The 22,295-nt window shown below is 41.4% G+C and overlaps 1 protein-coding gene across 1 annotated transcript in view; it reads right to left on the bottom strand.

The window, feature by feature from the left end:
- The window catches only part of ENTREP2 (endosomal transmembrane epsin interactor 2), a 1,090,200-nt gene that overhangs the window by 171,772 nt on the left and 896,133 nt on the right, over positions 1-22,295 (bottom strand). Inside the window, exon 5 of the mRNA XM_073618861.1 lies at positions 10,172-10,279. Coding sequence (XP_073474962.1) covers positions 10,172-10,279 — 108 coding nt within the window. The remainder of the gene's footprint in view (positions 1-10,171; positions 10,280-22,295) is intronic.

Raw genomic sequence — 22,295 nt, 5'->3', positions numbered from 1 at the left:
AAACATGCTTCAAATCTTTACGTCGTAACTACGCCGGACCCAGAAATCTGCTCGTCTGTGTGCTAGTCCGACGGACAAAAACCCACGCTAGGGCAGCTATTGGCTACTGGCTATCAACTTCCTTATTTTAGTCCGGCGTACGTCATCACGTACGAATCCGTCGGACTTTTGTGTGATCGTATGTAGGCAAGTCCGTTCGTAAGAAAGTCTGCCGCAAGTCCGCCGCAAGTCCGCCGCAAGTCCGCCAAAAGTCGGCCAAAAGTCCGTCGAAAGTCTGTCGGACAGGCTGTCGGACTTTTGTAGCCGAAAAGTCTGACCGTGTGTACGCGGCATTACAGCTCACACTGCAAATTCACAAGCTGTGGTTTGTATAATTGTATTGATTTACACTCTTTTGCTTTTTTTTTATGATGAGCTATAAAAATAGAATGATTATTAAATAAATATGTTTTTATGACTTTTTACTGGTTAGAATTTTTAAAGATGTTAAATTCAAGGAAAGCTATAAATGAAAGGTGAGCAATGTATTTTACTTGCAGGTATTTCCATGAAATGCATATACTGGGTTTCAGGGGAAATGCAATAAAATATTTATTGATTGGAAGACAGGAATTCCCTGCTTGGAAATCCTTTTCCATGCCTGTTGTTTAAAAATCAGCAGCACACGCTATGTAGCTTTAGAGCAGATGCCACAACTGGAAAACACAAGATCCGCTGGGAACTCTGCATGCATGGGCATATGAAAGATTGCTCACGACCGAAAGGAGATGCTCTCATTTGGTGTCTGCAAAACTGCACAAGGGGATTAGGAAAGAATTACAATAATTACCTAGACAATAAAGGCAGATGCTGGACAATAAGAATTCTTAAGTAAGTAACTAAACAAACAGTCAGATATGTAAATTGGTCTTTGGGCGACCTAAATGGTCTCTGGGTGTTAAAAATTACCATGGGCAGCAGGAATTGCAATGCATCTGTGTGCACATCAACCAACTGCTACCTCCTTATGCAATTACAGGAGACAATTAGCATAGTAGCGCATCCAGTGCAGGAAACGGAGATTTAATTTTCCAGTTATAATATGTATTTTTCTGCTTCTTTTACTCGGTAATTTACACTTAGCCTAATTTAGCCTAAACTTTAATGCTTGTTCACGATCATGAACAAAAATATTGAAGTAGAAACAGGTCAGATCTAAATAATTAAGTAAAAACATTTCAAAACAATAATTACCACTCAAAAATATATCAAACTAAATCATGATTTTCTTCAAATCTGTTGACTGTTTTGTTTGACAAAAATCCCTAATGTATTACCTATTTTACTTTTAGCCACATATCTGAGAATTGTATGCCGAGAGCTTGTTTGGATTTTTGGCATAATTATTTATATTATAAAAATGAAACAATTGCTTTTAAATATGAATTTCTGTCAGAAGGAAATTATACTTAAATGAAAGGGGGATTAAAACTACATTGAAACTGGTTTAATGAATTAATGAATTAATATAACACCCTTGCTGGTACTGCAAATGGTGGATACATAGAAACCTGCTGACAAATATTAAAGCTCAAGTGCACTCAAAATAAAAAAAAAAAAACAGAAATCAGCATAAGAGACATAAGCTCCAGTCATTAGGATGTGCCTCTTCTTTTAGGCAAAATTCTCCTTTGTCCATGCCCCCCTCACCCCTACCACCATAATCTTCTGGTGCACATGAGTTTATAGAATAAAGGGGCACAGACTCTCTTTGAAAGAGTCCAACTATGCCCATCCCTTCTGCCCAGCTACTCCATTCATACTGTAGAAGCCATACTACACCTTCAGTGACTGAAACTGGATCTATTAATGGTGGAACAGTGGATGATTGAAAGGTCTTCCGCCACCATTAATAGATTGTGTTTCATTCATAGTAGCTGTAGTATGGCTTCTATAAATGGAGAAGCTGGGCAGAAGGGCAAAGCATATTCTGGCTTTCTTGATAAGAGTCTGTGACAGCCCCTTATTTCTATGAATCCCTGCCACACGCTTATTAAAAATACTTATTTGGGTTGGTGCGCATTCCGTGTATTGGGTAGGACAGAGACAGACCTTTCCGCTGGCTAGGGACATTAGAACTAGCATAAGGTCAGGTTTCAGTGGAGTAGGGACAGCATGGACATGTATGGAGCACTAACCTTCCTGCTGAGGCCCCAGTTTCTGTTCTGCCTTTTAGCTGATGCTCCCGGGTGTCTGCAGAGTTGTGTACCATTATTCCCTGTCTGGTTTGTTGTCTGCAAAATCGGCTGTTCTCTCTCAACAGTACTTAATATAATTTGCTGCATCAACCTGTCTCTCTGTGACTTCTCTTCCCTTGTGGGCAGTAAACCTGGCCACACCTACATGCTGAATGTTTCTTTTTTTGGCTGCACTTAGGCTTTGAGGGGTAGTTTACTGTTATAAATTCTGTATATAGCCCTACAGAACAGACAGTCCACATGTGTTTTGCTGCTTAACTGCAGACAGGAAACAGGAACTTTATTTTACAAAGAAAAGACATAAACTTTAACCATAGATGCAGCAAAAAAACATATAAACACTGCCATCTAATGGCTGTTGTAGTTGCATAAAATACATGAACAGTGTATTTAAACATTTACAGAAGCCCAAACTTGAATTGACACTTTGTGTTGTTAATATCAAACAATGCAGAGCTTATTACAAATGTCCATACAGTATAAGCTATAGAAATGAGTATATACCAAAAAATGCTTAATTTTACAAGGTATGAAAACTCCAAACTGTGGGTCACACTCCTGCACCTACTGCTTGGTGCAAGAAATCTTTGATTGCTTGCCAATTTCTGTGTGAAAGTTTTATTATTGTGAATGTATGCCAAAATCATTAATAGTGCATGTTATTACCTCATTTGTTATTGTTTTAATCTTGTTTTATTGAGGTTTTCAAATATAGAAGAAAAAAAAAAAACAGAGCTTCAATTTGCAATAGACAAAAAGTTCCATTATAAAAAAAAAAATGCATACATTTAAGATACAATGTCTATTTAGTGATTGCCAAGGGTATACTTTACTGAAATACCATATATTTAAAAAAACAAATAAAACAAAAAGGAGGGAAACAAAAAAAATAATGTTACCTCTTTACACTTGGTAGGATCAAGAAATCCAATTAAAAATTGGATAGTCTTATATTCCACAATTGCTTTTGGAGATACATCTATTCATATTGATTTTTTTTTTTTAACCGAAACTTCAATGTAAAAGAAAAAAAAAATAAAGAAGAGGAGGGAAGAAAGAGAAAGAGAAGAAAAAAAGAGGGGGGTAAAAAAGCGGAATATGGAAATAGGGAAAAGTCACTTGGAAAAAAGGGTAAGGATCAGGGGAGGGAAGTGGAGGGTAACATGGATGCAGAAAATAGAAAAAACACTTAGTCATGGCTGAGAGAAAACAGTGACAGGGTCCAGATGATTTTCGGAACTCTGGTCAGGCAGTCCAAGTGTAAAAAAACTGATCCATTTCCATTTCCCGTGCCAGCAGCCATTCCAAATCTCTGATGGAGTCTAATTTGATTGACCATTCCGTGAGAGAAGGTACAGATTTCCAGTGATGGGGAATAACTGCTCTGGCTGCAGTAAGAAAATATCTAAGCATATCTTTTTTCACAGTCTTAAGGGGTCCGGGGATCATGGATAGGAGAGCCATCACAGGTGATGCATGAATAGAAGTATCTAAACGTTTGCAATATAGATCCAAATTTTTTTTCCATCCGCACAGGGATGGAATGCTCTGTAGGTGGACATTGCAGAGGAGTCATGTCTACTAGCTGTCTGTTAACAGTCTGTTAATACAGTCTGTTAATACAGATTGCTGCTATTAGCTTAAATGTCTATAGCATGCAATGACTGTTGCTAATAGAGAAGAGAAGTCTGGAGCTGCATTTTTGTAATTTTTGGGTATTTTGTGTCCTAACCCTAATTCCTCAGTTTATTGTGCCTTAATAAAAGCTTTTTTCTATAATGACTGATGACTAATGACCTTTTTCCTCTACGAAGAGTAAATCATTCTGCCCCAATGTTTGGAATGATATTGTGTATTTATTTATAGAATCAAAGTCCAGTACAAAGTAATCAAGACTGACAGCAGGTTGGGGTCTACGGCATCTCTTCCTCAAGCCACAGATACTGAAGATACTGTAACTGAATCGGCAATTATTTATTAAGAATCCAGATGTAACATAATCCAGCCACAGGGTAATAGCAGTAAACAATATCATCAATAACACATTTGTAAAGAAATATAAAGAATAAAAGAACACAGTGGCATAATATGGGCATTAGTACAGCCAGGAGTGTTTGTATACTATAGACTGTCAAAACTCTGACATCAGAAGCTAAATGAATCAGAAAATAAAATTAACACTACAGTTTGGGCAACCTTTTCATTTCATTCTATTTCAACAGTCATTTACCATTACCATACCTCCTAAATTGAGTGTTTAGGAAGCGCATTAGGCAAGTTTATTTGTGAATAGCAGATTTTAAAAAACACTTTTATCAACTGGGTAGTCTCACCATCCAGCCTAAGAAAATCCATATGGGCATTTCAGTACCCCTGATCTTTCCTCTTAAAGCATGTTACACATGGATATGAAACTAGAGTGGTAACAGTGCCCTTAATTTTATGGGATTAAAAATCTGCTCTCAGATATGAAGTAGTAACATGGGGATCTTATTACATTTTTTTTTATAAACGTGTAAGTATTGTGGTACATATTTATACTTTAAAGTGACACTTTATTTACACTTACATATTTACACTTTAAAGTGACATTCCAAAGAATGATCCCTGCAATAAAAGCTACTGAACATTTACTGTACCCCTCCAGTGGCCAATGAATCCAAACTCCACTGTGGTGAAGTGGTGAAACTGTCTGCAAAGTATTCAGCCATTAGGTTTCTGTGGTAGTGAGCCCTTGTATAACACTCACTCAGGGTTCCCCAGGGTGTGGAGTTTAGGCCCCAGCCTGCTTCTTCACCAGGGCCCATGATAGCGGGAATGGATTTGCAGCAAGCTGGAACCAGGTCACAGCCCCCAGGTACACCCAGCTGATGATACAGAGACCACACGTTCAAGCAAAATAGGGATTGAAGGAGACAGAAGAGGATCAAGGAAATGAGCAGGTAGCAGAAAAGCACAGATGAAAAATAAAGCTTGGGTCAGTACACGGGAAGTCAGACACTGAATGTACAAAAGACTAGGCAGACAGGATGTGACAGTAAGGTTCCCTGTCATGGTGTATGTTGCCCAGGATTCTCAACTAGGCAGGTTGAGGGACTCTGAGTGGGATGAAATATCAAGTCCTGGGACCAGGATCTGGAAATAGCCAGGACACTGATTGTGCAGGTGAATTCTGGGCATTTTGCAAGAGACCAGGGAGATCAGGATTCTGGGCTCCACCCTCCTGAGGAGTCCAGGTGTGCAAGGGAGAGGCCAGAGTGCTGCATGGTGCAGTCTGTGATGGAAGAGAGGGCCCAGGGTCAGAAGGACTGAGGCACAAAGCCTGAGCAGTAGTGCTGCTGCTAAAGAGAGCCAGGAGGCTGAATTGTATGTTATATTGTGTTGATAGTGGAAAATCTTATGTTGTTGTTCTGTTGTTGGACTTTTTATTTTTCAGGCCAGTAAGTGATAGAAGGGAAGGAAAAACCTGCAGTATAGCGAGAGATCTAGCAAAACCACTACAGCAAAGAGGAAAGAATACACAGACAGGAAACAGCAGGCTAAACTGTGACATCAGCATTCAACACAGTATTGGAAGCCTGTGGCAACCACTGCACACGTTTGAAATGGTGAATTTCTGGATTTCTGCCCAATTCCTGTCAGAGCATCTACTGCCAACTGAATTAATGCCAATAGACAGAAAGAAAGCTTATTAAAAGAGGGGGACTTAATTTTAACCTAGACAGCAGTCACATGTAGAGCATGGGCCTAGGATCCAAGCAGGTTCCCCAGGAGCACAAAGTAAAAAGTAACATCACTTCAAGACACCACTAGGTGCCTACAACTCGGCCTAAATATATATATAGTCCTGCAATCAGAAGACACTGTGTGACTTTGCTCTGGGGAAGCAGGTTCCCTCTAGTGCTGAGTTTGACACTGACCTGTTACCTTCTTGATGAAGAGACAAGGCAAAGCAGGGCATCTTGGGACATGCAGTCCAAATGGATGGGATTTGCCCTCTTGCTGAATCATTGGTAACTACAACTACCAGATGGCTGATGGGGAAGAACAGACTGCTAGGAGAGTCTTTAAAAGGGATGGATTGAGGCCTTGCACGCTCTCTTGGGACCCTGGCGTGGATCTGTGTGCAGGGATTCTGTGACGGTGCAGTTGAATCGCGGCCTGCACCAGCAGAACCATCCAGCCGATATTTGGAAGGACATCTGCGGGCAGCCCCCCTTGGCTGTTAGCCGGAGATCTGGAGGCCGTTCCTATTCTATCTATCCTGCGGTGATATCAGATCCGGGTGAACTGTAGCGCAGTGCGGCGAAGGCTGGATACCATCACCTGAGCTACATTCCTGAGAGATCATCATCATCACCACCATCATTATCATCATCATCTCCTGTTCCAGTGTGGTGAGCAGGCAATAGCCCAAGCTTATGAACACTGTATATAGACACCATTGCCTCCTGCACCATCTATCATCCTTAGTGTCAAGGATCTAGGCCAAACATCATAGACACTACATACAGACATCTGTATCTTCTATTGATCAGCTCTTACTTGTAGTTCTACAGAGAGCACAATCTTTAAGTCAGGGATCACTGTGATTCCAGCTGCAGTTTGTTCAACACAGGAAGATTTGCTTCTTTGTTTATTCACAATCAATTGACTCAAGGTGCTTTGCTCTGCCATTCAGAAATTCTTTGCATACAATTGTTTCAAAGGGCTAGCTGAAGATCAACCAGATTGTTTCACAGTAATACAGAACTACTTCTCACCTCCTTCCTCACTTCAGGGATTTGTTTCTATTGAGCTCATAGAGTTACAATTCACCAAGAACTCTCTGAAAGAGCAGGTTGAATTTCAATACAGATACTTCTCATTTAACGGCTTACCTGTTTAAGGACCATTTGGACTTACAATCAGCTCTCCCCACCCTAAGGACCCGCTATACATCATTGTATTGTACAGTACAGAATTTTCATTTGTGTTCTGTACTTATGCAAATTAAAACAACGTTATTGAGCTGGAGTTTTGTGTCTAGACCTTTTTTTCACTATACAGTACAGTACACTAGTTAAGAATGCTTAAAATATTGATTACTTGTGTCTTCTCATTTAAACGACCAATTCATTTAACAACCCGGTTGTTGAGAACCTGGTCATTAAGTGAGGAGAGCCTATATAGCTTTACACTGTCAAAAGTTCTAACAATATATTTACTTTTCTGCATCTATGTGTTGAGGAACATAAGAGAGGGGTCTGACACCAATAAGAGCCATTCCTCTGCCCTCCTGTAACCTGTTCACATAGGCATTTCATGTGCCTTGCTGTGTACAGTGATTACAGGCCTCACCGTTGAATATTTAATATTGATACATGATTGTTGTTTAGTTATTTATAACATTCCTATAAGAGATACTATTCTAAACTGGTATTGATGTTCTAATTGTTTTCATTCCACTAAGTAAATAAGTTAATTGGTTTAATCAATTCTGTTGTACCTACTTCATTGATATCATTCCCAAAGGGAAAATGTCTGAACCCAAGGTGTCAGCGGTGGCGGAGGACTTGCAGGGTCAAGGCAACCAGTGGGGTACTGATTTAACCAGCGACCCTCACAAGGGCAATGCTACATGTACTATTCAGTAAGTATCTGTATCTATTTTTGGATGCTTTGTAAAGACTTGGGGGAATCAAGAGCAACCTGAATGATGCACAATCATCATATTAAGAATAGGACAGTTGGAGTTGGGAAACAAAATGCCCAATGAATGCAAATGTTTATTCAGCTCAGTATGTCCTTTCTTACCTGCCATTTGGGGAACACTTGTTTAAAAAACTCTGTCATCACAGGATCACTTTTTAAAAAAAAATAGGTCACCTGTAAAAGAGGCATTTATACACTTACCTTTCTGCCAGCCCATGCATTAAAAACCTCTGCACCCTAGCCAATACAAGTATTCAAAACTTTGGTTATTTGGTATACTTGCTCTCCTTCCAGCCACTGTGGTTCTTCCTGCTGGCTCAAACATCACTACAGGACATAGGAGCTAGCAGGAGGAACCATGCTGGCTAGGAAGGGGGAACAATTGTTGAACCTAATGGTGGTTGAATACTTGCAGCAACTGAGAAGCAGAAATGGGGGAGCTTTTCAATACACAGGTCCGCAGAAAGGTAAACTTTTCTTTTACAAGTGGCCTCTTTTGTAAAACCTTGACAGGGTGACTTTAAAGTTGATTTTCATCTATAGAGTGATTGGTCTCCTATTACAGGTTACTACTGTACACCATTGATCTTTACACATTTTTTCTCATTGATTGTTGATTGAACATATACAGTGGCTTACTTTGATGCACTGAACATACTGTATATTATCCACTATAATCCAATGGAAAATAGTAGGGATGCACGATGCCGATACCATGCTTATGTGTGAGTATCGGTACTCGCCCAAATGCCCCCAATACTGATACTTTGCGGTGTGATTTGCATCATTACAAAATGAATGGACGCAATTGCATTGCAAAGTATTGTATGCAATTTGAATAGGAATGTGGTGCGATTCCTGTCTGAATCGCATGCAATTTGCCCCACTGCTCCTGTGTTTGTGTGTATAGAAAGGGATTAAAGTACCATCTAGTGGGATGGGATGGGCGTCCCAGTCCGCTAATGATAGCAAGTCATGGCCGCTGGAGGTACTCACAGGGCTGGAGGAGATGTAGAGGCAGTCCACCTCCAAGCTCACATCACTTCCGCCCTATACCCACGGGGTCCCGGAACTTATCCTCCAGCCCTGTGAGCACCTCCAGTGGCTATGATTTGGTATAATCAGCAGACCGAGGTATCTAGGTAGATTATTTTGCATGTGGCAACAGATGTCAGGATGGCATGTAGCTCCAGAGGACAGATAAGTATTTTTGAGATCAAGATTTGCCTTCCTGTTGAGTGGGTCTCACTGCAGAAGCTTCAATGAAGGGAGAGTTGTTGTGACTGGATGTCTCAGTGAGCCTAATATTTAGGCAAGACTTCTTTATTTATTTCCACTCTTCTGTGATTAACTACTTTATATCCTCCATAAATAGAAAGGAACCGCTGGATTTTTTTAAATTGAGGAATTCATCTTTAGACTTTCAAAGGCTCTTTGACTGGATCCTCCCATTGTTTAGCCTCTTTTATGGCTGTGACAAAAGGTTCCACCCAGCTGAAATCAAATCCTGTTTGGCAAGGCTCTTCTGCTTCCTCTGAGTGGTCACTGAATTCAGCTCCTGAGGCCTCCTCTGCCAGTTGAGGAGAGGTACCAAGAAAAGGCTGTATCACAGCTCTCTAAGCTCTATGATAAAGTCCTGAACTGATTGCGTAATAATTGACACTACATCCATCATTTGATCTGTACTGTGAGTTCTAACATTTTATTAATTTGCCCACTAGATGTCACTTTTCCCTTCTATACACACAGGAGCAGTGGGGTAATTGAATGTGATTTGTACAGGAATCGCACCGCATTCCTGTTCAAATTGCATGCAATTCTTTGCAGTGCAATTTTTTTGTATTGACACAAATCAAAGTATCGGTGCTCGTTATTGGCGAGTACTTGACCAAAAGTATTGGTACTTGTACTCTCTGATAAAATAACAGTATTGACGCAACCCTAGAAAATAGTTATCTTTATTACAACTGAAACACATGATGCTTTTGATGTGGCATCAGGTCCATAGTGCTTATGCACACCCTGCACATTGATATTTAGAGGTTTCTAATGCTCAGAGAATGATGTCATTGTGACAATAGTGATGACATCACTGACTGGTTGTCGTGATAACATCAGCATAGTGATGATCTTATAAATATTGTGTGTTTGAGGCCCCTGGCAATCAAGCAATGCTTGTGTTTACAAGTACATTTCATGTAAATTTGGATATAGGTTTGAATAGCTGTCTTGTTACTCACCAGCTGTAGAACATCAGCAGAGACCATCTGCATGCAGCACATTGCAGTAGCCAATGCACAAACGATTGTGGAGATGATATTCAGAGCACACACACTAAACAACAGGTCCTGTGAAAAGATGCAAAAAAGCCATCAGGTTTTTGTCTCAGAAATGCATGTGACAGGAATGCAAACATCTTTAATTGGGTTTATAACAATGGCTGTCACTTGCTATCTATTCAGTGTGGGAATAATTAGTTTGCACTGTTGCTTGTTCAGCACCGATTTCCTCCCGTGTACAAATATTTTATGATGCTGTACTGGACACATTGCATAACATGCTATTATATTTTCTTTGTCAAAGGGTTAAAGTCTATTATTTGCTTCACGATGTACATGCATGGTTTCATCAATTCATTTTAAAGGTTTACAGGATAATTTGTTACTGCAGTCCAAAATGAAAAAGAGGGGTGATGCTCACCTTAAAGAATCATCTTTAATTTATTGTAACATACTGATGCACCAACATACCACCTGTTGTTAAACAATTTTAGCACTTTTCAGCTTCCTTGAGGAGTGATACGAGTGAGATTTGTTAAGCACCAGGTGGTATGTTACAATGAACCAAAGGCGATCCTTTAAGGTGAGCAGCTCTTCCTATTTCAGGAACTTTTGGACTGCAATGAGTTTAGCGGCTCACAACAGCAGGGAGCTTGCTTCTGCAGCTGAGAGGTTGACAGGAAAGGCGTGCAGTCTGCAGTGGAGCATTACTTTGTAAGCATACCCAGGATCATTTTTGCCTGTGTCCACCCTATTGTAAGACCATTGATAGTGTGTGAGAGCCATGTAGCTTCTAATGTTGCTATAGGGTATGCCGCTGTAATACTCTCTTAACCACTTGAGGTCCTGAAGGATTTGCCCCCTTAATGACCAGGCCATTTTTGCGATACAGCACTGAGTCACTTTAAATGACAATTACACGGTTGTGTGACGCTGTACCCAAACAAAATTGACATCCTTTTTTTTCCCAAGAATAGAGCTTTCTTTTGGTGGTATTTGATCACCTCTGCGGTTTTTACTTTTTGCACTTTTAAACAAAAAAAGAGCAACAATTTTGAAAAACAAAACAATATTTTTTAGTTTTTGCTATAATAAATATGCACAAAAAATAAAAGAAAAAAAATTCTTCATCAGTTTAGGCCAATATGTATTCTTCTACACATTTTTGGTAAAAAAAAAATCGCAACAAGAGTATATTGATTGGTTTGCGCAAAAGTTATAGCGTCTACAAAATAGGGGATAGATTTATGGCATTTTTATTATTTATTTATTTTTTACTAGTAATGGCTGTGATCTGCGATTTTTAGCAGGACTGCGACATTGCGGCGGACAGATCAGACAATGTTGCCACTTTTTTAGGACCAGTGACATTTATACAGTGATCAGAGCTAAAAATAGCCACTGATTACTGTTTAAATGTCACTGGCAGGGAAGGGGTTAACACTAGGGGGCGATCAAGGGTTTAAGTGTTTCCTAGGGAGGTGTTTCTAACTATGTGGGCAGTGTACCGACTAGAGGGGGAGAGAGATCGCTGTTCCTGATCACTAGGAACAGCAGATCTCTCTCTACTCCCCTGTCAGAATGGGGATCTGTCTGTTTACATTGACAGATCCCTGTTCTGGCTCTCTGAGGAGCGATCGCTGGTGGCTGGCAGACATTGGGGCCACCGGCCACGCGCATCGGCTCTGGCGTCGTGTGCCCCCCATAGCTTCCTAAAGCGGCCAACGTACAATGACGGCGATTCACGCAGCTGTGCCAACTTGCTGCAATACAACTGCGGCGACTGGTCGGCAAGTAGTTAAGCCAATAGATGTCCCTGTAGCCATAAATCAGTGACAATTCCATGTTGGAAGAGGGGCACCCTGGGTAAAGGTATAATAGGAAGACAGAAAGCTTTCTGAGTTAGTTGCCACGAGAAGAGTGATTATTGGTTTTCTCTGTGGTTGGACAAGACCAGATCAACATGTAGGCAGTTGGGCCTTACTTTTCTAGATTCCCTTTAGGAGGGTAAGGCTAGAGCAGTGGAAGGTCTTTATGCATTTATGGAACGACTCACATCCTCCTGCTTTGGGATGTATCATATCTCTTATTATGCCACATCTCTCTGAACTATGCTGGACTGTTCACAACTTAATCTGAGTGTTGCCACCTTCAAGGGTTGGCTAAGGAGTGTAGATATCCTTGCTTTTATTGATTCAATAAATTGGTTAAAGGGTATTACTGGTGTGGACTCCTCCTTTTCCTAACATCTATATGAGGACGTCTTCCTAAAATGAAACTTGTGCCCAAGGGGAAAAGCAGAGTCTGTTGGTGTAAAATTTGATGCAGGTGTGCATAAGACTGTCAACAGGTACCAGTAAAGCAAGAAGGGGTTGCCCCACAGGCATCTCCACGCATAAGGGAAAGTGGGATAGTTCCTTTGTGGGGTTACAAGTGTGATGCGCTCCCTTGCTACACAACACTGCCTCCACTACTGCATAATCATCAGTGAAACCTGAAGCACAAAAATGATGACTAACACTGTTTCAGATTCACATTTAACCAAATATTAAGAAGAATTCTATTTGTTTTGCTCAGAAGGTTGCTGTTTTTCTGAAATTGTATTGCATGTATGGCAGATGATCAGATACAAGTGTATCAATACTGGGATTTTTGGATAGAGAAGGAAAGGCTTATAACCCCTTTCACGTTTTTCTTTATCCCTCTCTGCCCCATTGAGAATACTGCATCTCATTTTTCTTCCTGTCCATAAGACACGTTTGAAGTAAAAGGAACTCTCCTTATGGTCAGGTGACCCAGTTGGAAGATTTCCTGGGACTATGACTCACTATGTGACTGATCTATAAAATTAGGGATTACCCTTCAACTTTCCATCCCTGTGACAATGGGCATCGGGAGAGAGTGAATCTCCCCAGTGCAGACAAATACAGTTATAAAAATCTAAAGTTACCAGACACTCATCAGCCATTGAAAAAGTGATAGATCAGCCTCCAAAAAAAAAACTGTTTTTTTTATTTTCACCATATATTGGCCACCAAAATCAGCCAGCAGTCTCATGAGGACTTCGCTGAAGAAATCTGGATGCCTAGATCTGCACTCCTGGCACAGTCATCAGAAGGGGCATTAAATACATTTTACTATAAGGCATATAAATTGTACTGTATCTAAACCCCAAACCAAATATGTAATATATTGTGGCTTAGTAGCCTTGGTGTGGTGGCTGCCTTCATTTTCTTTTCTTTTTCAAGTTTAATTTCCTTTGTTTTTACCTGGTAATCCTGCAAAATATACTTCCCGTTGCTAGGTGTCACTACCCCACTGTGTATATGGAGCCATGGTTATAAACCCAAACATCCCTCCTGATATGGACTACAAACATGTTCATATCTCTTCATCTAGGCTGCCCTGAAGAGATGAGTTTATAGGAATTGCCTAAAAGTAGATAAAATAGGAGATAACCGTACAGGTTGGGGAAGGCAGCTCTGGAGGATAGAAAAGGCTCAGACTAAGTCCTGGAGGTGAGCATTGGAGGATGTGATATGGGGGCTAGAGAGCAGGAGGTCTTGAGAAGAGCAGAGTGGATGATTTGAGTGATATTTCGTGATGAGGTTGGTGATGTAGCTGAGGGCAGCTAATATCATTGCCGAATAACTGAACATGAAATTAGGGGACCTCAAAAGCTAACTTTCATTTTAGCTATTGAGATTCCCTAATGTCATGTTAAGCTATATGGTTAGGCGTAGGATTTATGTAACTTATTACATTAAGGTGGTATAGGGCAGCCTTGTTTTTCTTTTAAATTATATTATGTCAATTTAATTTGTTAGTGAAACAGCTGTGTTCAACATTGGCCACCAGGATGGAGCTTCCAGATCTTATTGCCATAGCAATGGGCAGACAGCCATGCTAAATTCATCCAGTAGCTTATTTACTGTCTAGTGTCTACCAGTCATAAGGTTAAGTTGTGTTAGAGGCAGAAATAGGGCACACCTGCCTTTCCCACTGTGACAGGCTACAGCAAAAGCAAAGGAAAATAAAACAATTAGCATTGCACTTTTAAGATATGATTACATAATTAGCAGCAAAGCTCAAGCTATGTTTATGGTTTCCATGGCGATGTTAATCAGCGTTATAACTAAACAGCATGTGCTTATTACTACAGCTTTCCAAAAATATGTAGACATTTAAGTCACAGGATTTTTGATATAAAAAAAGCATTTCTGAAGTATGCGATACCGGGTTGTTTGAGCAACTTCCTAGTTTCTCTGTGCTCCTGCTTTGCCTTGCATTACTTGAATTCTGTGCCTGACTACTCCTGTACCGACATTGGCTTCATCTACCGTTTCCACTTTCCTGCTGCCCGCCCTGACTTTGGCTTATTTCCCAGATCCTCTTGTGTCTCCTGCCATCTGTATTCTGCACACATAAGTGGTTTCTGCATTGTCAACCGGGTGTACCTGGGGGCCACAACCTGGTTCCAGTTTACTGCAAGTCCATCCCCACCATCATGGGGCCTGGTGAAGAAGCAGGCTAGGGCTTAGACTCCACACCCTGGGGAAGTTGGCTTTCTACAAGGGCTGACTACTGTAAAAACCTGACGCCATCCTCCAGGAATCATGCAGGAATGATCTCTCATGTGTACTGACATTGTGCACACCGAACAGTTGCAGGTATTATAAGTTCTTTTATCTTACTGAGTCCAGCCAGTCACTGTCACTTTCAAGGCTTGACGAATCCCATACAGACTACTACCGAGTGTGTGTACACGTGCCTCCAAGCTCTGTCCTATCCATCACATTACTCTGGACTTCATTGAGGGATTGTGTAAGTGCGATTTGTTTTGCATTTTTAACAAAACATTCTTTGTATGGTTTTACACTATGTTCTGCTCTGCAATTGTCCTTATGTGTCCTTATGTGTGTTCAGATAAATGCATATTTCTGGGATTGCACTATTATCATTAGACATTTTTACTAGATGAGGTATTCATTTTAGAGGTTCTTGCACACATAATTATAATTAGTTGTGGATCTACATATCACAGAAGTTTCCTTATTTTTGATAACTACAACATTATCATTGCTCAGTGCGACGTCAACCTTGTAAAGCTAAATATCCTATCTGGTTTATATCTTATATGGAGAACTGGAACGGTAATTACAATATTGGCAATTATGGGCCAGATTCTCATGCAGCAGGCTAAGAGGGACAGAGCCACGATTCAAATTGTACATGCTGATATATATTTTTTTAAATTTTATTTCCTATTCTGTGGCTAGAAAATGTGACTTGTTGGCAATGTTATTAATAGGAAGGAGGATCATAAGATTCCTTTTTTTTTTGTTCCCAGTGAAGGTGACAACCTTAGCTGCAGGGGACCAGAAGACTCAGAATAGTTGAAGAGAGATGAAACCTTGTCTGCTTTCTCTTATTTGTTGAACTGTACAGGTAATGAGTAGCTATGTATATAAATTGGGGAAAACACTTTCTTCAGGAGCACAATTTAGCATTACTTTGTTACTACAATATTTGTAAAGCATAAGAGGAACTTATACAAAAGCATGTTATCATTCTAATGTGCTGAAGATAGCATGGTGTATACATACAGCTTTGCATAAAAAATATAAATTGTTTTCATTTTTCTTTACTAATAAATATGTGAAAAGTGTGGCTTGCATTTATATTCTGCCCCCTTTACTCTGATACCCCTAATGCCGCGTACACACCAGCAGAATTTTTGACCGGACTGGTCCGACGGTCTATCTTTCGGCAGACTTCCGACGGACTTTCCGAACAAACGGACTTGCCTACACACGATCACACCAAAGTCCGACAGATTCGTACGTGATGACAAACGACCGGACTGAAATAAGGAAGTTGATAGCCAGTAGCCAATAGCTGCCCTAGCGTTGGTTTTCGTCCGTCGGACTAGCATACAGACAAGCGGACTTTTCGACCGGAATCGAGTCTGTCGGAAAGATTTGAAACATGTTCCAAATCTAAAGTCCGTCAGATTTTTGACCGAAAAAGTCCGCTGCAGGTCCGATGAAGCCCACACACGGTCGAATTGTCCACCGGACTCGGTCCGTCGGACCAGTCTGGTCAAAAAGTCCGCTCGTGTGTACGCGGCATTACTAGTGGAACCAATTGCCTTCAGAAGGCACCTAATTAGTAAATAGAGTCCACCTGTGTGTAATTTAATCTCAGTATAATTACAGCTGTTCTGTGAAGCCCTCAGATGTTTTTTAAAGAACCTTAGTGAACAAACAGCATCACGAAGACCAAGTAACACACCAGACAGGTCAGGGATAAAGTTGTGGAGAGGGTTAACCTCCTCTTGCCTGCTCTATAGCTGAATGATGGCTACAGCAGGGCCTTAATTGCTGGGAGGGTGTCAATAAATATCCTCCTGTGCATGAGCTGCCTGCGCGCCACCTGTCAATGAGACTCAGCTGATCACAGATCGGATTTAGGGGCCGATTCTGGCCCCTTACCATGTGATCAGCTGTCAGCCAATGACAGCTGATCACGTGATGTAAACAGAAGATAGGTAATCTGCTTTTTTTCCCCCCTCATGCTCAAAGCGTGAGGGAAAAAAAAGCTGATCCCCGACTTCTGACAGGATACATTGGTCCCAAACAGGGAGAGGCACTGCTGCTATGCAGTGCCCTCCAGTGCCACATGCTAGTACCCACCAGTACCACCTACAGGTGCATATCAGTGACGCCTACCAGTTCCCACCAGTGCCACCTACCAGTGCCACCTATCAATGCCCAACAGTGCCACCTATCAGTGCCCATTAGTGCTGCCCATCAGTGTCTCATCATCAGTGCCACATATTAGTGCTGCCTATCAGTGCCACCTATCAGTGCCTACCAGTGCAAATCAGTGACACCTATCAGTGCCCACCAGTGCCACCTATCAGTGCCCTTCAGTGCCACGCATCAGTGCCACCCATCAGTGCTACCCATCAGTGCCACCTATCAGTGCCACCTATCAGTGCTGCCTCATCAGTGCCCACCAGTGCCACCTATCAGTGCCCATCAGTGCAGCCTATCAGTCCCCATCAGTGCCCATCAGTGCTGCCTCATTAGCGCACATCAATGAAGGAGAAAATTTACCTGTTTTCAAAATTTTAGAACAAGCTATGAAACTGTTTTTTTTTTTGTGGTCTTTTTTCATTTTTTTTGCAAAAAATGGAAAACCCAAAAGAAAGCTCCTATTTGTGTGAAAAAAATTATAACAATTTCATATGGGTACAGTGTTGCATGACCCCGCAATTGTGATTCGAAGTGTGATAGCGCTGAAAGCTGAAAATTGGCCTGAGCAGGAAGGGGGTTTAAGTGTCCAGTAAGCAAGTGGTTAACGCAGGGTTAGTTATAAAAAAAATATCCCAAGCTTTGAATATCTCACAGAGCACTGTTCAATCCATCATCCAAAAATGGAAAGAGTATTGCACAATTGCAAACATACCAAGACATGACCGTTCACTTAAACTGACAGGCTGAGCAAGGAGAGCTTTAATCAGAGAAGCAGCCAAGAGGCCCATGGTAACTCTGGAGGAGCTGCAGAGATCTACAGCCCAGGTGGGAGAATCTGTCCACAGGACAACTATTAGTCATGCACTCCACAAATTCGGCCTTTATGGAAGAGTGGCAAGAAGAAAGCCATTGTTAAAAGAAAGCCATAAGCAGTTTGCGAAAAGTCATGTGGGGAACACAAAAAACATGTGGAAGAAGGTGCTCTGGTCAGATGAGACCAAAATTGAACTTTTTGGCCTAAAAGCAAAACACTATGTGTGGTGGAAAACTAACACTGCACATCACTCTGAACACACCATCCCCACCGTTAAACATGGTGGTGGCCGCATCATGTTGTGGGAATGCTTTTCTTCAGCAGGGACAAGGAAGCTGGTCAGAGTTGATGGGAAGATGGATGGAGCCAAATACAGGGCAATCTTAGAAGAAAACCTGTTATGCCGCGTACATACGAGTGGACTGTCCGGCAGGAAAGGTCCAATGGAACAAATCCGATGGACATTCCAATCGTGTGTGGGCTTCATCGGACCTTCATCGGACCTTTTGTGTTGAAAATTCAGACAGACCTAGAAATAGAACATGTTTCAAATCTTTCCGACAGACTCGAGTCTGATCGAAAAATCCGTTCGTCTGTATGCTAGTCCGACGGACAAAAGGATGCAGGGGTAGCTATTGGCTACTGGCTATGAACTTCCTTATTCTAGTCCGGTTGTACGTCATCACGTTCGAAACGATCGGACTTTGGTGTGATCATGTGTAGGCAAGTCCGTTTAGTTCGAACTCCGTCGAAAAGTCCTTCGGAGTTCAGGCGGACAAGAAGAAGTCCGCTTGTGTGTACGCGGCATTAGAGTCTGCAAAAGACATGAGACTGGGGCGGAGGTTCACCTTCCAGGAGGACAATGACCCTAAACATATCCTAAACAATTGAATGGTTTAGATCAAAGCATATTCATGTGTTAGAATGTCCCAGTCAAAGTCCAGACCTGAATCCAGTTGAGAATCTGTGGCACAACTTGAAAATTGCTGTTCACAGACACTCTTCATCCAATCTGATAGAGCTTGAGCCATTTTGTAAAGAAGAATGAGCAAAAATGTCACTCTCTAGATGTGCAAAGCTGGTAGAGACATACCCAAAAAGACTTGCAGCTGTAATTGCAGTAAAAGGTGTTTCTACAAAATATTGACTCAGGGGCGCTGAATACAAATGCACATTATAGTCTTCACATATTTATTTGTAAAAAAAATTGAAAACCATTTATCATTTTCCTTCCACTTCACAATTATGTGCCACTTTGTGTTGATCTATCACATCCCAATAAAATACATTTACGTTTTTGGATGTAACATGACAAAATGTGGAAAATTTCAAGGAATATGAATACTTTTTCAAGGCACTGTAACTGGTGTGGTGGTGATCAGGGACACTGGCTGGTAACAGTAAGAAAAAAAAAAGCAGTAGTTTTTTTTCAATGTTTTCTTTTTGTTTTTTTAACACGCTGTGACCAAAGCTATACAGTGTTACAATAGTAACAATACAATACAATACAACTGTACAACTGTACTACTCTGGGGAAGTGATCAGGATTTTTTTTACACACTATGATTGCTTATACCAGTAAATTTCACTGTTAAAGCAACTATTTTTACTGAATGAAACTGATCCATTCAGTGTGTGTTGTTGTAATTAGCTTTGATTGGCCACAGCTAATCACATGGTACATATGGGTTGTGATTCGCCCTGTCTGTACCATGTGATCACTGTGACCAATCACAGCTAGCAGCACAATTGTACACAATGAATGGCATGAAAGTAAGCCATCCATTGTTTACAATTGTCATGTGATCTGCTGTGACTGATACCAGCAGTGGGCTGGTACACTGATCAGACATTAGCTGATGACAGATCACACCGCAGTGCGGCACGTGGGCGCATGTGAGGCGCATTCCGAAAGAACGTCATATGACGTTCACCTGGATTGATGAATGTCCTGCCCAGCCATCATTTGACAATAGACTGGGGGGGGGTTAAGTCAAATGCCCTCTACATACGATCGGAATGTCCAACAGAAAAAGTCTGACGGAAGCTTTTCATCGTCTATTCCGATCGTGTGTAGGCCTCATCGGACTTCTTTTTTCGAAAATCCTGACGGACCTAGAAATAGAACATGCTCTAAATATTTCCGACAGAATCAGTTCCTATCGGGAAAACCGCTTGTCTGTATGCTTTTCAGACGGACCAAAAACGATGCATGCTCTGAAGCAAGTACGAGACGGAATTTATTGGCTACTGGCTATTGAACTTCCTTTTTCTAGTCCCGTCGTAGCTGCTGTAAGTCACCACGTTCTGAACAGTCGGACTTTGGTCGGACTTTGGATCGACCGTGTGTAGGCAAGAATGCTTGAATGGAAGTTCCGTCGGAGAAACCTTCGGAGTTTATTCCAACGGCTAAACCGGTCGTGTGTACGCAGCAAAAGTGTAACTGTCGCAGAGAAAGAGCAGGTCCCCTCTATTGCTAGACAGGGCTGAGCTGTGGGTCAGAAATATGTAAATCAGAGGACTGGCTGGACAGAAATATAAATTCTTTGGCAGGTAAAACAGCTTCCACTCATGTATTCTATTTGTGTAATAAGCTATGTGCCTGCCACTAAGTATTTGAACTGGCACTACAGCTGCGTTCAGGTTTTGCTAACTAGAGAGAACCTGAAGCTCCTATTAGGTAGATATTACACAGTTTCTTTAAGCAGGAAGGGATGTAAAAAAATTTGCTGTAGAATAGTCTCCAAGTGACTTTAAGAAATGTATAATGCCATGTTCCCTGATGATGATCAATTGGTGCTTAAATATTCCAAATCTGAAATACTGTTACTTGCACACACTTGAACCTAGCAGGTGATATCCACAGGTTTTTGCTAAAGCTGGCAACAATTCTGTCCTGGAATGAAGAGCAGCAACGTGGACCAGAGTGGCTTTTCGGTATATTTAACAGCTGCCTCAAGGGCTTACTTAGTTCATTTTAAAGATATCATGAAACAATTTGCTGTGCAAGGAATTATACAACTCTCTGAAGGGCAAGACGACTAGAGCTACACTGTACTACTCAATATGATGATGTACTTGCCGATGATAAATCCTTGCTTCACTGCACTCAGCATGTCCCTGTTAGCAGCATGCAGGGCAGCTTGAGAAACAGAGGACACTTTAGCATGTATGTACTGATGCATGACACAGTAGCGCAGTCTCTGTGGTGTTATACTTCAGCAATACATTTTCCTCTAAATACAAAAATGAGGCAAGCAGCACCACTAAAGCTGAAGAGCTGCCAAAAATCTGTTCATGTAATGTGAAATATACATACTATTAATTTTATAGACATCAGGGTACAATATGCATGCCTATATTATGATACAGTGTACAAAATCTAAAAAGGTTGTGCAACGGCTAAAGTCTGTAATAAATGGCAATATGTTCACCTTCATTCCTGATCAAGAACTGTCATTTTCCTTGTAGCGATAGCATAATACAACATGCAGTATGATATACTGAGGCTGGGTTCACACTTATGCAAATTGGATGCAGGTTTCCCCGCATCCAATTCGCATGACAGGAGAGTATGACCGGCTTGCAATGGAGCCGGTTTACAGATCTCCGGGGCGGCCGTGGAGTGCACTGTAGAAGGGTCCTGTGTGTCTTTGGCTTTGTTTCAGGTCCGAATTCAGGCAAAAATTCAGACCTGATTCGCCCCTGAAGTAGAGAACAGGGAAGCACCGGACCCCTGCTGTGAGCCGCTTAGCACATAGTGTAAACCCAGCCTAATGCCGCGTACACACGACCGGACTTTCCGCCAGAGTAGACTCTGACGGTCATTCCGACGGAGTTCTGACAGAGTTACGCTGAAACGGACTTGCCTACACACGATCATACCCAAGTCCATTCATTTAAATGACGTACGACGGGACTAGAAAAAGCAAGCTCAATAGCCAGTAGCCAATAGCTACCCTTGCGTAGTTTTTGGTCCATCAGAATAGCATACAGATGAATGGTTTTCCCGATAGGAATTGAGTCCGTCGGAAAGATTTGAAACATGTTCTATTTCTAGGTCCATCAGAATTTTCGAAAGAGAAAGTCAGATGAAGCCCAAACACGATCGGAATGTCCGTCAGAATGATTCCGTCGGACCTTTTCTGAAGGAAAGTCCGGTCGTGTGTATGCGGCATAACTGATCAAAAATAGAAACCCCCGATCACTATGGCTTTGGACCACCATCGGAAATGATAATGGCTAAAACACATTGTGGTTGTGACTGCAGAAGGGTTCTGCAGCAACTATAGCAGCAGTGTTAAAGCTAACCATACAACCATACAATACAACAGCTAACTGTTTGGCAACCCCCTCTCCCCTCCAAAATGGCAGTTTTTGAATTTCTGCCACATTTACAGATGTTGCAAAGGTCTCTGCCCTACCTCTGGGACTTGGCAGAGCCTATGTAATTAAGCATATTTGTATATTTACAAACTGTCCTAATGTGTAATTGCTATTTTAATATTTA

The sequence above is a fragment of the Aquarana catesbeiana genome, linkage group LG03 (assembly GCF_042186555.1).
Source record: "Aquarana catesbeiana isolate 2022-GZ linkage group LG03, ASM4218655v1, whole genome shotgun sequence".
Classification (NCBI taxonomy): domain Eukaryota; kingdom Metazoa; phylum Chordata; class Amphibia; order Anura; family Ranidae; genus Aquarana; species Aquarana catesbeiana.
Note: the sequence above shows the minus strand (reverse complement) of the source record. Positions and strands in the feature narration are given on the sequence as shown.